Consider the following 16,622-nt stretch of genomic DNA (forward strand, 5'->3'; position numbering starts at 1 on the left):
CCTAGTCACGCCCAGAATTAACCACTTGCCGACTTGAGCGAAAACCTGCCACATCTTCATTTCTATCTCCATTAAGAAATTTTTACAACGCTTTAAATGTATGTAGGCAACATTATTTTGGCAAATGTATTGCCCATAGCCTATTATATATTGCAAAGTATTTGTTTTATGTAAAAATTAAAATGAAAGTGTTTTAACTGATAAATTGTATTAAACCGTATAACTTAATTTTGCTATTACATAATTTCATAACATCGAACCGAGCCGAACCCGAACTTTAGACCTGACCGAACCGAACCCGAACTATACTCGTCATCGAACCGAACCGAACTCGAACTTAAATCTGACCGAACCGAACCGAACCCGAACTTTAAAAGTTGGGTTCGATTCCCATCTCTAATGTGTACATCCCTACCTAGATAGGGAAATCGAATTACAGAAGACAATGTCTTCGTCTATGTCACTGTTTGCTGTTTGTTTCTTTTACCTCCATACAACAGAGAGGACGCATTTGTATGTGTATGTGTACATCCCTACCTAGATAGGGAAATCGAATCACAGAAGACAATGTCTTCGTCTATGTCACAGGCGCAAAAAATGTAGGTCACAGTAGGGTCTTCATACTCATATTTACAGCTGCATTCTTTCTAATCTTGAAGGTTATCTTTACGTAATTTATTAAAGTATGCTACATGAGTGCAGAGTTTTGCCTAGGGACACAACAAGTTCATAACTTCAGATACCTCGTGTAAATAGCGGATTAACAAGTACAGAAAAAAAATCAAACGCTACGCATAAAAATATAGTTCGGTCATGTCCAACCTTAGTGTTCATCCACAAGCAGACTTGAACCTTTTCTGTGTCATCTAAATAATTCGGTTTTAGTTCATTCCTTGTCTGGTTATCGATATTTATAGTCTAATTAACGAGATGAAAAAAAAAATCAAATCTAATTAAAATACATCGCCCTTATTTCTGTTATTAATTAACACTCTCATGTAAAAATAATAATAATAATAGGCCTAACCGTTGCTTGTAAACGGCGGTTTGAATTTATTTTCTGTACCAGGAACTATTTTTTTAACAAAGCTTCTATCAACTCACTCTGTCTGTCTAGTTGGAATCTTGTACACGTTATTTCTCGCACTTCCCATTCTCGGATTAAGTTGAAAATTTGCACGATTATTCATAGCCCCTAGCAAAACATGAAAGAATCGAAATATTGACCAATTAGTCATAATTAATTGATTTCGCTTTGTATAGACAGTACTAGCTAAGGGATGATACGCCTTGCGTAGAGAATTAGGTCGCCTGCTAAGATTTTGAAGCTAAAATAAGATAACTGTAAAACCTTCTATTTTGATGAGTAATTGACGGGCTAAGTGGCTAATGTGTTTACATGAGAAGCCTTGATCTCACGGGTTCGAGTTCAAATTGAACATTATTTTTTTTATAACTTGCTTTTTAAAAAGCCATCATGGAAACTCTCAAATATCCCCTTCTTCACGCCTCTCCCCCATACACACAATTGACTGGATCAGTGTGCATTCTAAAGCATGAAATTGCGCTAAACAAAAACCATTTTTCAAAATATCTCCATAGACTTAGTATTGTTAGTCTAGATCTATCACCAATTAAATAAAATATTATTTCAAAATAATTGATACAATGGACCTCATTCACCAATCGTAAACAAACAACATTAAGCCACGTGATAATATTGATAAAGTAATGAAAAAAAACGTATCACGTGACAGCCTTTATGGATTACGTAATTTGTATAGAAGAGAGAGAATCACGTGACAAAGTGTTGTTTGTTTACGATTGGTGAATGAGGTCCATTATACTTTTTTTTAGCGCTACTTTCATGCTCATAGCATGCTCAGAGCGCTTTGATCCAATCTCATTTGTGGACCAGTGGGGGGGAGGGGTTAACTAGGAGTTGGTTTTCCGTGCTGCCTTTAGGCGCTCAGTAAACGCAACACTGCCCGAGTCGGGTATCGAACCTCGAGCCACCTTCTAGGTAGCCAAGACAAGCCAAGTTCAAGCGCACTTAGCCTCTCGACAACGCTTCCCACAATACTTATACTTAATATAAGCCTCGTTGTTTTTTTAAAGTACTTTTATATTTAACTTGCTAGTACTTTTATGTAAGATTTATAGTTTACGGCTAGATTTACGTTAGAGAAGTTCAGAACATATTTAGGTCAGGGCGTTCATGTCCAAATCATGATAGAAGAGTTTCACGATAAACTGAGCAATGTCAAGGACGCTTAATGGTACGTCAATGTTGCCAACTCAATAAAAAGCTACAAATTGAAAGCATAAAAAAAATTGCTAAACAGTGCCCGAAAATTAGCATTCAAACTTTTTCGAAAACATTGCTTTTCAACACTGCATTATTCTAAACACCGGATATACCAAACAAAAAAAAAAAAGCTGACTTTCTGTGGGTTTGCCTCCAAATTTGCTTCAAAACCTCCAATGCCTACACAATTCGATTCATTAAAAGAGTGGAGAGATTTTTGTTATAGGCCCTTATTATAATTGAATAGCAGTTTGGAAACAATCAATTCCAGTGTTCTGATTGTATGCCCGGTGAACCTGTTTGAAAACACAGACGATTTATTTCATTCGCAATGTATGAAAATGACCCCGGATCCCCAATGCATACACATTTCGATTCATTACCAGAGTGGAAAGATTTTTCTTATAGGCCCTTATTATAATTAAATGCGTTGAGCTGTCGTTGCTAATGTCCCTCGATTTGCGCCTGTCATGAATTTTCAAATATACCTGTGTACATTGTACACCATAATTGTACTAAAATGTATCCCCATGTTACATTCTCTATTTTTGTACTCACCTGTAATATTACAACAAAAATAATAAGGCGTGTCTTCAAGTTCGAAGATTTAGAAAAGGAATCGAATTGTACATGACTATGCAGTCCTAGTTTTGATCTACTTATTTTGCCACATCCAGCGCAGGCATAGCCGTTGTCTGCCGGTGGTCGGTTAAGATTACAATTAGGCAGTAGATTTCCTTTGAATCTCAAAAGTGTATGCCGCAGCCTCTAAGAAAAGCTGTCTCGTTCGGAAGCCGCCTGTTGCCAGGTGCTTTCTTCTATGTCAGTTAAGGCAAGTTGGTGCCTAGGCTGGTCTTTAAAGCGTTTTCTCGGGACGCTTACCACCATTCAGCTCACCAAAAGGATTTCCTCTGGCATAGTTTCGTCCCCTATACGGGATATGCGCCCTGCCCAGCGTAGCTTCCGAGCAGTAAACAGTGCCTCTACGCCAGGGGTTCTCACCCTGTGGGTCCCGACCCCTTTGGGGGTCGGTTGACCATTTGCCAGGGGGTCGCCTAAGACCATCGAAAATATGGATTGTTATTGTCTACACTACAATTCTGTATTTGTGTATGGGGGGGGGGGGTCGCGGCAGAGTGGAGGATTGTAAAAAGGGGTCGCCGAGCTGAAAAGGTTGAGAACCGCTGCTCTACTCTGTCCATACCAGCATTGGCAAGAACATCCTTACAGTGAAGTCTTGCTCTGATAGAGCGCAAACATCTTTGGTGAAAGCGTTCAACCGAGACCAGTCGCTTTAGAAGGCCTGCACACTGACCTGTCACAGGGCTGTATGACGTGGCAACGAGATATGGGTCCAAACTGCCCACAGGTTGTCACGTTGAAGATCGGTGTTGAGGCGTTCTATACCGTATGGTCTTGGTTCAAGCCTTAGTACTCACCTGTAACACGTAGGCCTATAATTTAAATTTTACAGTGTTTGGTGCATTCGGTCGCTATGTAACTGTAAGTGTGTAGTACTAGAGCATAGTACTTATATGCAAATCTCGTGTGTTACATACTGGGGGGAAAATATGTACATCAGACCATATTTAAGGTATGAACAATTTATAACGAGTTTATACATTTTGAATTTTTATAAATGACCTCATAATAACTGCGGATTTTTACGTTGAGGCGAGGGGAGCTAATCTAGCTTCACTTCAACGGACGACAGTAGTGACAGTGTAAGCTGAATTAGTTCCCTTTATACATCGTCGTCAGAGTCTTAGTGAACACAACATGAAAAACAGGACGAGATTATAGAAACAATAGATAACTATACAGCCTTCAATATTCGTAAGCTTTCTACTAGCAGAGTGGTTACCGCGTTGGCTTGAGTAGCCTGAGAAGGCTTTAGCCATCACTTCGAATTCAGGTCGTTGCCCCTTTTTTTTTTATAAATGCTGTTTTATTGTAAGTCTAGATCGATTACAAATTTAATTGCATGACTGATCCAAACTAATTGATACAACTATGCTTAACATAAGTGTTGTTTTTTTTTTTGTTTTTTTTTAAGTATTGCTTATGTATTTCTTGTTTTATATTTGTCTTGTTTAGCTCTGCAGATTTACATTTTCTAAGCTCCTCCGTTGATAGCAAAAATAATTTTAAAATAAAGGAATTAATAGACGTTCATTCAGTGGCGTCACTAGGGTCGGTGTCACCCGGTGCGGCCCGCACCCCCCTAGTGACGTCACTGCGTTCAGTCTAACTTAAAGCCTATTTAAAAGCGAATGGGCAACTAATTAAAAAAATGAGATCTGGTACGTAGTGAGGTTGTTTCTTACTATAGATAAATTCTTATTTTTTTTTTTTTTTTTAATAAAAAACTAGTTTGTTTTAGTGTGTTTTTTTTCAGGATGTTCCTTGAATTTTGGTATTTACTTTATTAATGGATCGATCCCCTGCTACTGTTTGGAAAACAGACCACTTTGTAAAATATACTTTTTGGTGTGTCTGTGTGTGTGTGTGTGGGTTCATAGAACGCATATTTTTAGAAGCTATCAAATGTAGCAATGATCTTGATTATACTAGATCTGGATTTTGGTTATAAAGTGAAGTTTTAACTAATTGTCAAAAAACAACAAATTTCATTAATGCAGATCTTGTGGTCGAGAGGCTAAGTACGCTTGAACTTGGCTTGGCTATTTATAAAAGAGGCTCGGTGTTCGACACCCGACTCGAAAACCTTTCTCCAAGATACCCCTTTCCCCCACTGGTCCACAAATGTGATTGGACCATAGCGCTCTGAGTATGCTATAAGCATTAAAGTAGCACTGAATAAAAAAGCTATAATAATAATAATTTTGTTGCCTTAGTGACGTGCGATTTAGAGTCCTTGACATTGCTTAGTTTGTCGTGAAGATCTCCAATAGACCGTACACACATGTTAATATTGAAATGATACATAGAAATAAAGTATTGTGAAAAGTATTGTTAAAAATAATTTACAAATTGTGTTGTTTTTTTTATAACTTGTTAAATTCGATAATCTCTTGAATGTCCATTAATAAGATTTCTTGTCATGTATTTGTCTTGAGGAGGTTGTCAACTTTTTTTTTTTGTTGTTATTTTATCAGTAGTTGACTCGTTGCGTGACCAGTTGGAAATAACATGTCATAAGAAGAATTGGCTGAAGAGATGGAACAGTTGGCATGGTATCTAGAGTTTTTTTTTTTTTCATGTCCAAATCTCAGCAGCGTCACAGTCAATCACTGATGATGTAATGCGTCACGCAACGCACTAAATATAGAAAGTGGATCAGTCCTTGTCTTGGCTTAAGTCCTTCACAGGAGCTGTATCTGATGGAGAGAGAGCATCCTTGCCGATTTGAGATAAGACTAACTATAAGCCAATATATACCCCACTATGTCTGATTGCTAATAGGTTCATGAATATTTATGCAATGTCTCGATGTCCGAGAACTTTTTAGTCTTTTCTTAATGTGATGATTGTATTAGTTAGATATGTATAGCCGGGTGATAGAAGCTAGGTTTTAAGTCAGGAGGAATTCTTATGTATTTTGTTTTTCTATAGAGGGAAGTTACAGCCTTTGGATCAGTGTTATTGTCGCTAGAGACCCAAACTTTTGGTTTGACAAATTCATTTAGTTTAATTGTATATATATATAATATAATACACGTTTTTTTTTCCCGAAATATTCAATACTTAACTATGTCAAATTATTATTCATTATTTCTTTTTTCCTTTTTTTTTTTTACAACTGTAGTCCCATCTCTTATTTTATTTTATTTCCTTTGCAATATGAAAAATAAACAAAACAAAAAGTTTCATTTCAAACTAGATATAATTTTAGAAATACACTTTGCGCAGATAGTTTTTTACTTTGACACATGAAATTACAAAAGAAGGTCCATTGATTTCATTATATATTAAAATTAACATTCAAATTTGTGTTTCAAAAGCATTTTTTTACATAAATTAGTTCCTTATATCTGTGATTACAGATTTCCTGAGGAACATTCTTTCATTAGACAATACCGTAATGTTAGACAAAAACGTTACCAAAAATTATCTCGTTTAATTGTTTACAAAACATATATTATATATATACTTTTAATAATCGTAATAAAAAATAATACATTTTAATATCCGTGAAGAAATTTGTTTTACAATTGTGCATTACACAAAACAACACATAATTGGAGCAAACAACTAGTACGATAGTACATGAGAGATACATTAATACCCCCAGTTTCTCTCGAACGTTACATGTGAAATTTGCAACAGAGGCTTATTTATAAAGGCAGTAATTATTACTATTATTATTATTATTATTTGAGACGCATGCCATTAGGAACCATTTTGTAGGTAGTGGCGTGCTTTATTCAATACCACTTCCGGCAATGACAACCTTGCGGTTCTATTCTCCTATATGAAACTCAATGCCCTCTCTATACTGTAACAATGGTGCCCTTCTTGTTTCGCAAGTCTTACAGTTCCGTGGAGCATGTAAAGTTTGTGTTTGTGCAATCTCTTTATGGACGCTGAGTGGAGAAACAGTTTCCCGCCTAACAAACACAGATCATCGTCAGTTAAGTCTTGAATTTAAACAATCGTTAGTGGAAATTATGCCAGTATTGGACACTCTCTCAAAAAACCATAAAAAGTTAGACTACTTCGTTATTCTCATGTTCCAGAAATAGCTCTACTTCGGTCAAGGGTTACCATTCATTTGTCTAAAGTCTAAAGCATCAAGCTTATCTCCCTTTGATAAATACATGCATGGGAGTTCTATCCCTACAGCTACATCATCATCTCCCCTCCAACATCATTTCACCCCCACTTACAGACATACACACACACACACTTTTTCAGAGTGCATTTTTTTTTGTTGTTGTCATTAACAGTTGCGTTTTTTTTTATTTCCCACAGCCAGCGCCGTATCCAGATCGAGACGATCTTATTTAGATAACAAGATCGATACTTTCCCTCAACACCCCGACTACCACGCGTACCACAGCGACGACTACTACAGGACTCACCTTCGCCCCGACGAGCTCGATTCCGAGCGTGATTACGAGAGCGCCATGGCCGGAAGAAGCTACCCAAGGATGGTTCCAAAAGACGAAACGTTCGCACCTATCCAGATGAAAGCTTTCCAGGGATTAGATCTAGATGACGCTCCTGAGCTCGATGACGTCGACCTAGAGAACATAGATGATATTTTTGGCGCTGCCCTTCCAAAGAAATTTAACATCCACGCCCCTGTCCGGCCGGAAGCGAAAGCGAAGGCAGATAACATCTTACAAGAGTTTATGGAGTATATGAATTTAAAAGGTAATGATCTAGAATAGTTCATAACTTTATCCAATCAAAAAAATACGGATGTTCTTCGAGTCCGAAGTTTAAATATGAGTGCAGGATTTCAGGTGGCTAAGCGCAACTATATATTTTAACACTTGAAACACAAAGCCGTTGTCTGCCAAGGTCTGTACTTTAACGAGTTTCTTGCAGTCAGCGTGACAAATTTACTAGCCATGAAGTAAAGAAAAAAAAAGTTCCCCTTTCAGACCTTGTGATCTATAGGGCAGATGATGTAAAGGTCATCTGTTTCTGTGGCCAACGGTTAACGAGGTTGCCATGTGGCCAGCACAAATACCAACCGCCTTTACTTTTCCACAACTAATGTCAGGTATCCATTAGAGTTGAGTGGATTGAGGGGCGCCCTGAAGATCCCGAAAGTAAAAATCCCAATCTTCACCAGGATTCGAACCAGAGACCCCCGGTTCACGAAGCCAAGCGCTTTACCACTCAGCCACCGAGCCATAAAGTGACATCTACCAATTTTTTTTTAAGCTTTAAAAAAATAAAGCAGTGATAGGAAAACTTTTTTGAGTAGCGGGCCAAAAAATTTAACATCTTATTATGAAATAAATACAGAAATTTAGTATTACATCTAAATAATATCAAGATGTATCTAATGTGCTGTATGAAGCTACGAGTATTTTGATAATAGTTCTTCATAATTTGGTTCAGCTTCGGAGCAATTATTAGAAGTTGAATGAGTACTTCATCCGTCAGTCTATTTCTGACATCTTTTGTTCTAAACTGATCACCAATTGTGATGTTGCAAGTTCAGGCTGTCTTGAAGTCAACCAATTACTCTGCAATCGTTTGGGTGTAATTGTTCGGGTGTATTACGTGCAGTTGAACGACAATCCAAACAAGAACTATACAACACCGATTTTAACTAGTGAAGAGATGTAGTCAACTCTGATGAACTATTCAACATGTATTTATTCTGATAAAAGGCCACAGTAGAAGTCTCTGTCACTAAACACGTCGTTACCCTGGAGTGTTCTATCGCTAACTGATTTTCCGGTCTCTAACCCAACATATCCCAAACGTCACTAGTCCCGTTCAATATGCGTCTACTATGGTGCGTCGCTAAATAACTAAAATAACTAACCTATATAAATAAGGTGTCTAACAGATTCCTCCCCCCCTTGAAAAAAAAATATGTCAATATTTTTCCACTACTGTCAAGTCTTACAAGGGCATTTTCAATTTAAGGGGAAGACCACAAACATAAACTCTTGATCTCTTCATCTTGACATCTTCATCTTGACAGTTCCTCATATTCATGTCAATGTTCATAACAGTTCATAACATTCCAAAATCATCTTCATTAGTACACAGTTCATCATAAAAGAAAATGTGGCATCTTATGGGCACGTCACACGTCACAAGTGTTCTTCTCTGGCAGTAATCTGATAAAATACAATATTTCAAAAAACAATTATAGACTTTATTTACACATTCAATAAATTTTTTCTTACCACCCTTTTATATGCTTTTGTCCATTTTTCTTTTATACTCACCCTTTTCCATAGAACTAACTTTCGTCAATGATATATGAAATGATTCACACAAAAAAAAAATATCCATACTTACTTTTAAATGCTTAACATCAAATTTACTTATCTCCCTTTTCCATAACATAAATGGTGTCAATATATTAATATATATTACATACTCAATATAATCATAGTTTATTTACAAAATTATTTCACTTCAATGTCATTCTAGACAATAGATCAGCTACAATATTCACAGATCCACTAATAGCTTTCACTTCAAATTTATACTCCTGTAGTGCTAAGAACCATCTATAAACACGACTGTTTTTCATGCTCTTTTGCTGTATATACTGAATAGGTTTATGATCAGTTAATAATATGAATTTCCTTCCTATTAGATAGCTCTCTAGCTTAGTAATTACCCATATTACAGCTAAGGCTTCTCTTTCAATGACACTATATTTTTTCTCTGCCTCTGACAATTTTCTGCTTACATATAATATAGGATGTAAGTTATCATAGTTCTGCATTAAACAACCACCAATAGCATTACCAGATGCATCAGTTGTGACATAAAATATTTTGTCTTTATCAGGTAGTCTTAATATTAGTTCATGACTAAAAACATCTTTAATTCTGTCAATAGCTTTCACACATTCCTCATTACAAACTACTTTTTGAGGTTTTCCTTTTTTAAGTAAGTCATTTAGTGGATTCACTATTTCTGCTAAGTTCTTTATAAACTTTCTGTAATAATTTACTATTCCCAATATACTTTTAATTTGTCTTTTTGTTGTAGGTATTTCAATATTAAGTACTTTCTTTATGTTATCTTCAATAGGGCTAATCATGTTGTTATTTACTTTATGTCCTAGAAAAATTATTTCCTCCAATCCTATTTCTACTTTTTCTGCTTGAATTGTAAGTCCACTTTCTTTTATTATTTTGAACACTTCTTTTACATCTACCAAATGTTCCTCCCAACTATTATTAAAAATACATATGTCATCCAAATAGCAAATAACATTTTCTTTGTTTCCAATTATCATGTTCATCATTCTATTAAATGTGGCAGGTGCATTTACTAATCCAAAACTCATATAATTCCATTGAAAAATACCATATGGTGTTACAAATGCTGTGTAAGGTTTTGCATTTTCTGTTAAAGGTATTTGCCAATAACCTTTAGTTAAATCTAATTTAGTAAAAAATTTTGCTCCATTTAATTTATGTAAAATATCCTCTATATTTGGCATTGGATATGGGTCAAATTCTGTGATGTTGTTAAGTTTCCTATAATCAATACATAACCTTATATCTCCATTCTTCTTTTTGGCTATCACAATTGGTGAAGCATAAGGAGATGTTGATGGCTCAATTATACCTGATTCTAGTAAATTGTCTATTTCTTTCTTTACTTTGTCTTGTAAATGCAGTGGTATTCTATATGGCTTAAGCTTGATAGGTTTTGGGTCTGTTACTTTAATGTCATGTTTAATAATATTAGTTTTTCCTGGTATACTGGAAAAAATTTCTTTGTATTCCTGTATTATTTTAGTTATATCTTTTGACTTTTCCTTAGTTAAATTATTAAGATTAATCTTTTGCCAAGTTTGATTCTCTTTTGTTTCTATTACAGGTATTTCCTTAATATCATTTTCATTGTGATTTTCATTTGTTATTATCATAAAGCATTCTTCTCTTTCTGAAAATGTATTTTCTATTTTCTCCTGAATGTTTTGTATCAACTCATCTTCTCTATCATGATACAGTTTCAAATTATTTATGTGATATGTTTTAATTTTCCCATTTATTTCAATTTGATAATTCACATCACTAATTTGTTTTATCACTTTAAATGGACCTTTCCATTGTTTACCAATTTTATTTTTCAGGTCATTTATCAATATTAATACATTGTTTCCTACTTCTAGTGTTTTCAATTGTCTTTTCTTATTTAAATTCTCATGAGCACTTTGTTTGTACTTCTTATTGTTGTTATATGCTTGAGTCCATATTTCTTTCAATTCTGTTGTGATTGTTGTTTCACTGTCATTATTTAATTTATTCTCATTGTCTATTAGATTTTCTTTAAAAACATCTAATTCATCTCTGGGTTTTCTTCCATGTATTATTTCATATGGTGAAAATCGTGTTGCTTCATGGATGTTGTTTCTATGAGCAAATAGTACATAGTTAATGTAATGATCCCACTTGTTCTGATTATTCTGAATTATTTTTGTTAGTGATCTTTTTAATGAACCACCATATCGTTCACATAAACCGTTACTCTCTGAAGAGTATATGTGTTGTATATTGTATTGTTTAGTCCATTTCTTAAATTGTTCTGACTTAAACTGAGATCCCTGATCACTCAATATAATTTTAGGTATACCATGTCTTGTAATTACTTTTTGAGTTATGGCATTAATGATATTCTCTGCACTTGTATTTGATAATGGGATTGCCTCTGGATATCTACTAAACATGTCTATTACTGTTAGAATGTATTTGTTATTATTTTCTGTTTGGATTAAAGGACCTATTAAATCAATAGATACTTTCTGAAATGGTGCTGTAGGTTCATCCATTTCTTGAATAGGTGCTTTATTCACTAGACTTTTGTTAGATCTCTTTTGACATATGTCACATGAGTTTATGTATTTGTTGATTGTTGCTTTCATTTTGGGCCAAAATACTTGTTTTGACAAATTCCTATAACATTTCTTTACTCCCCTATGTGCTGCTAAATTATTATCATGTGTCATGATTAAAACATCTTTCCAATATTTCTGTGGTAAGACAAGTTGTTTTATTTTCTTGTTATCATTACTTGTTTGTCTAAACAATATTTTATTCTCTATACAAAATTTCTCCATTGGATTATTATTGTTTTTATCTGATATTCTTGAATAAATTTTCCCAATAATATTGTCATTCATTTGTTCTAATGCAAATTTGGGTGTTGTTTCTTTTTCACTTTGAGATATTTGTGTTTCAAGACTATTTTGTGTTTCATTTTCTATCTCTTTTTCCTTAACATCTGTATTTTCTATTTGTATTACATTACTGGTTTCTTTTTCTTTATCATTACTAATTACATTTATTGTATTTTCCTGTTTCTCATCTTGTTTATCCATTGATCTTGTTATTACCATACTTGTTATATTTTGTGTTTCTATGTTTTCATGATTTTGTCTTATGTTTTTGTATTTGTTTTGCCAGTCTTCTAATTCTTTTCTTGAACATTCTTTAACTCCTTTTATGTTTCCTACTAACATATCATATCTCATTTCTGGTATTGCAATGCCATCACAATAACCAGTGAAAAATGGAGTTTCAATGTACACCCTTATAGCTTTAAATTCCCTTACAGTGCCATCTGCTAATTCTACTTTCCTAGTAAACCCTTTATACCAATGAGGTTTGACAAATTTAGTTTTTACTGCCAAAGTGTTACAACCTGAATCCCTGATTAATTCCACCGGAATTCTATCTACAAACCCTGGGTACACTGCAAAATTGTTCCTATTTCCTTCCATGAAATATATCCTATCTGTACCTTTATTTTTGTATTCCCTACTGTAACTCCTATTTCTATAATTTCCCCTATCATTCCTATCTCTACTCCTATATCTACTGTTATTTTGTTCATTGTATCTATTTCTACTTCCAGACCTACTATTCCCTCTTCTACAGTTAGCTGCTATATGACCTTTTCCTTGACATTTAAAACAGGTTATTTCACTATATTTTCTATTTCCACTATTTGATCTGTTTCTATTTCTACTTCTATCAACATTTTCTTTGGTGTATCCTATTAAATCTACTTTGCTCTTATCCCTATCAGAAAATGGTTTATTTGGATAAGCATTTTTGTATACTCTCATTATCTCTGTTATTTCATCTATAGTTTTGGGGTTTCTTTCTCTAATAAAAGATTGTAATTGAGAATCACATTTATTTACAAAGTTGTCCACTAAAATAAAATTTTTTAATCCCTCATAAGAGTTATTCACTTTTTCTAATTTTACCCACTTATTGAAAAAATCCTTTTCCATATTAATGGTAGTTTGGGGTTCTATTCCTAATGATGGTATATTGTCAAAGTATTTCTTTCTAAAAGTTGTAGCATTATGACCATAGGCATTCAATAACTCTCTTTTTAAAACCTGATAGCTATCATCAATATGATGGTCATGATTTTGGCATATTGTTAGAGCTTGACCATGAACAAAGTCTATCAGTATTTCAGACCATTCTTCTTCAGGCATATTAAATGTAGACATTTTTGCCTCATATCTTTTCAGGAAATCACCAATGTCATCCTTCTGTTCATCAAAACTTTGTATTTTTCTCTTTAGCCATGTTTGTGAATTAGGGTTGTCTCTTTGACTGGTATAATTATTTGAGTTATTTGTGTTATTTCCTTGTTCAGTTTGGGCTCTGGCTTGTGCTGCATCCAATCTCATCTTCTCCATTTTAGCTTCATGTTCTCGGTCCTCTTTTTGCTTCTCATATTCTTCCTTTCTGATCCTATCTTGTCTCTCTATCTCTTGTCTTTGACGTTCTTCTTGTCTTTCTATCTCTTGTCTTTGACGTTCCGTTTCCTCCTTCACAACTTGCTGTACATAAGCTGCTAAGTCCTTTCCTTTTAACTCCATGGCCTTTCCATCCTGCATAGCTGTTTCCTTAACCTCCTTAAGGTCCACATATGATGATGTAGCCATTGTATTTTATATATATTTTTACTTAGCCTATATTGATTATGGCTATACTTTAAACTTATTTTATATTTAGGTTTTTCCACACTTTTATACAAATTTTTAAATGTTATGTCTCTATCTATAGATTTAGTAAATGTATAAATCTAGTCTGAGTTATTATGGTTATATTCAAATCTGTATATTAGGTCCAGTATTACACACAAATTTAAATCTAGTATATTATAGTATGTATAATAATACTATTTAGATCTATAGTTATCAAGAGCACTATGACTTTTAGATCTAGTATGAATAACTATGATCAATTTTAAAATCTGGTATGACTGAAGTCACAGTGAAGTGTTTAGAGTAAATTCAAAGACTGTCTAGAGTCTAGATCTAGAATAGATTATGGTTCTATTTAACCATACGAAACAAATATGTGTATACAGTGTCAAATATATCTTCAACAAGATATATATATCTAGAATGTACTACCTTTATTCATCTTTCAATTAATAATATTCTCAAATTAGAGTCTAGATAATCAAATGTACCAAAGAGATGTACAACAATTTGCAGATCTAAATTTAGCCAGACGATAGTGTTTGACTACATAGCCAGTTTCGGCGTTATTCTCATGGCAAAATCATATTTGATTTTAACCGCTCAAACTAAAATTATTTTAGTCTGATTCACAATGAAAGAATCCTACCCGCACTTTCTATCATTAAGTGAAAAAAAAAAATACAGATCTAATTAAATTAATAAAAATAAATAATTTAAAATAATATAAACAAATGAAATAATTAAAATGAGACTATCGCTATGGGTTGGGATATGACAATATGGCACACAATGATGACGTCACGAAGTAACCAGGCAACAACGGATATGACGTTTATACAAACAAAACAAATTACAATCCTAAACGTATAATATAGCTTTTCATCTAAATTACGTCTTCTACCCCGACGGGTTTTAAGGCGCACCACCTGATTTTACTCAGGCTAACGTACCAAATTTAGACAAAATCTATTTCTAAGGGCAATCTAAACATATACTAATAAGAAAAATGGCACTTAGCTTTTGATAAGAAAGATCCCTTTGTTCGGACTCCCGAATATGCTAGATCACAACAAATTCCACTGCCTCTCTTCCAGTTCTGACTCTGTTCTCCGGTGCTACCAGTATCCCACGTAATGCCACAGATGTCCTGATATGCCACAGCAAAATGTTTCGGTTCCTTCGGCGACTGTTGATGACCGTATGTGTAGTTCCGACGACCTTGTGTACACAGTTACTGACGAATAGGTTAACGGTTCTCCTGGCGATGACTTGACTTGTGTAGACGACTACTGACAAATAACAGTCTCTTGACGGCAACTTGATCTGGACGACTAACGAATAACGAATTTCTTGACGATGACTTGATCTGGGCTGACGAATAACGACTTTCTTGACGATGACTTGATCTGGGCTGACGAATAACGGTTCTCTAAAATAGTTCACTGCTTCTGCTGCTACTCTGGTAGTACGACGAAGTTTGCTGTTGTACTCTGCTTCAATAGACCAAACTGTCCAATGTAGACTAGGTGAGACCAAGGTCACCTCCGACGACGTTCCGTTATACGACTAACGGTTTTCAACGAAATTAAGTGGATGTTGCTGTTTCCACAACTTCACTGCTAACAAGTCTAGGTATGGTCTAGACCGACGAATACTAGATATATCAATGTTCAGTACTGATAAAGATTACTTTACTAACCTTCCAAAGGTTAAACACAGTGACCGTTATAAACGTGGCAAGCAACCGGTTCAATGAGCAAACTGCTCCACAAGAATCTCTCCAAGGGTAAGACGACAGAGCGATTTCGATTTAGTTAGCTACCAAACTTGTAGTACTCACAATACTTCTGACAGCGGGCAAACTGTCCTTCTCGAACTGACGAGGTAAAACTTGATACTCGACGTGGCTCCTATGACGAAGAAAAAATATGTCCAACAGGTTCACTAACGATCTCTCACCCGTTATGAATGAACGGTTTCTCTGGTTGTAGGTCGATCCAGCATATGAAGATCAGGCTTTGATAATATACTGGTTAAGTAGACCAGACGTTGCGATGATTACGGTCCTGACGAAGGTCACCCTGAGTTAACGGCTCGTTGAACGTGCGATCAAACAGGCGACGACTGCATGTAGATCTAGAACAAAGTCACTCTGCGATGCTGCTGTGTTCAGCCGTATTCCGATGAAATCTTATAACTTCGAGTGCACGACCCTCACCTGAGTAAACGTTCTGCTTCGAGGTCCGGTTCGATGTTCGGCTTCAACAGGGGTCCGGCTTCGAGGTTCGGGGTCGCCACTGTGATGTTGCTAGTTCAGGCTGTCTTGAAGTCAACCAATTACTCTGCAATCGTTTGGGTGTAATTGTTCGGGTGTATTACGTGCAGTTGAACGACAATCCAAACAAGAACTATACAACACCGATTGTAACTAGTGAAGAGATGTAGTCAACTCTGATGAACTATTCAACATGTATTTATTCTGATAAAAGGCCACAGTAGAAGTCTCTGTCACTAAACACGTCGTTACCCTGGAGTGTTCTATCGCTAACTGATTTTCCGGTCTCTAACCCAACATATCCCAAACGTCACTAGTCCCGTTCAATATGCGTCTACTATGGTGCGTCGCTAAATAACTAAAATAACTAACCTATATAAATAAGGTGTCTAACACAATAT

At 35.1% G+C, this 16,622-nt stretch overlaps 1 protein-coding gene and 1 long non-coding RNA gene across 4 annotated transcripts in view; one reads left to right on the forward strand and one right to left on the reverse strand.

Annotated features, from left to right (window-relative positions):
- LOC106074129 (uncharacterized) overlaps positions 1-16,622 on the forward strand; it is an 86,419-nt gene that overhangs the window by 60,149 nt on the left and 9,648 nt on the right. For all 3 annotated transcript variants that reach the window (XM_056043969.1, XM_056043968.1, XM_056043967.1), the window contains exon 5: positions 7,244-7,648. In XM_056043969.1, the coding sequence (XP_055899944.1) occupies positions 7,244-7,648 (405 nt within the window). The remainder of the gene's footprint in view (positions 1-7,243; positions 7,649-16,622) is intronic.
- Positions 8,591-15,535, reverse strand: LOC129928671 (uncharacterized). The gene is made up of 2 exons (XR_008780134.1): positions 14,376-15,535; positions 8,591-9,081 (listed from the first exon to the last, which is right to left on the reverse strand). It is a non-coding gene; the product is annotated as an uncharacterized LOC129928671 (long non-coding RNA).

This window comes from Biomphalaria glabrata, chromosome 10 (genome assembly GCF_947242115.1).
Source record: "Biomphalaria glabrata chromosome 10, xgBioGlab47.1, whole genome shotgun sequence".
Taxonomy (NCBI): Eukaryota; Metazoa; Mollusca; class Gastropoda; family Planorbidae; genus Biomphalaria; species Biomphalaria glabrata.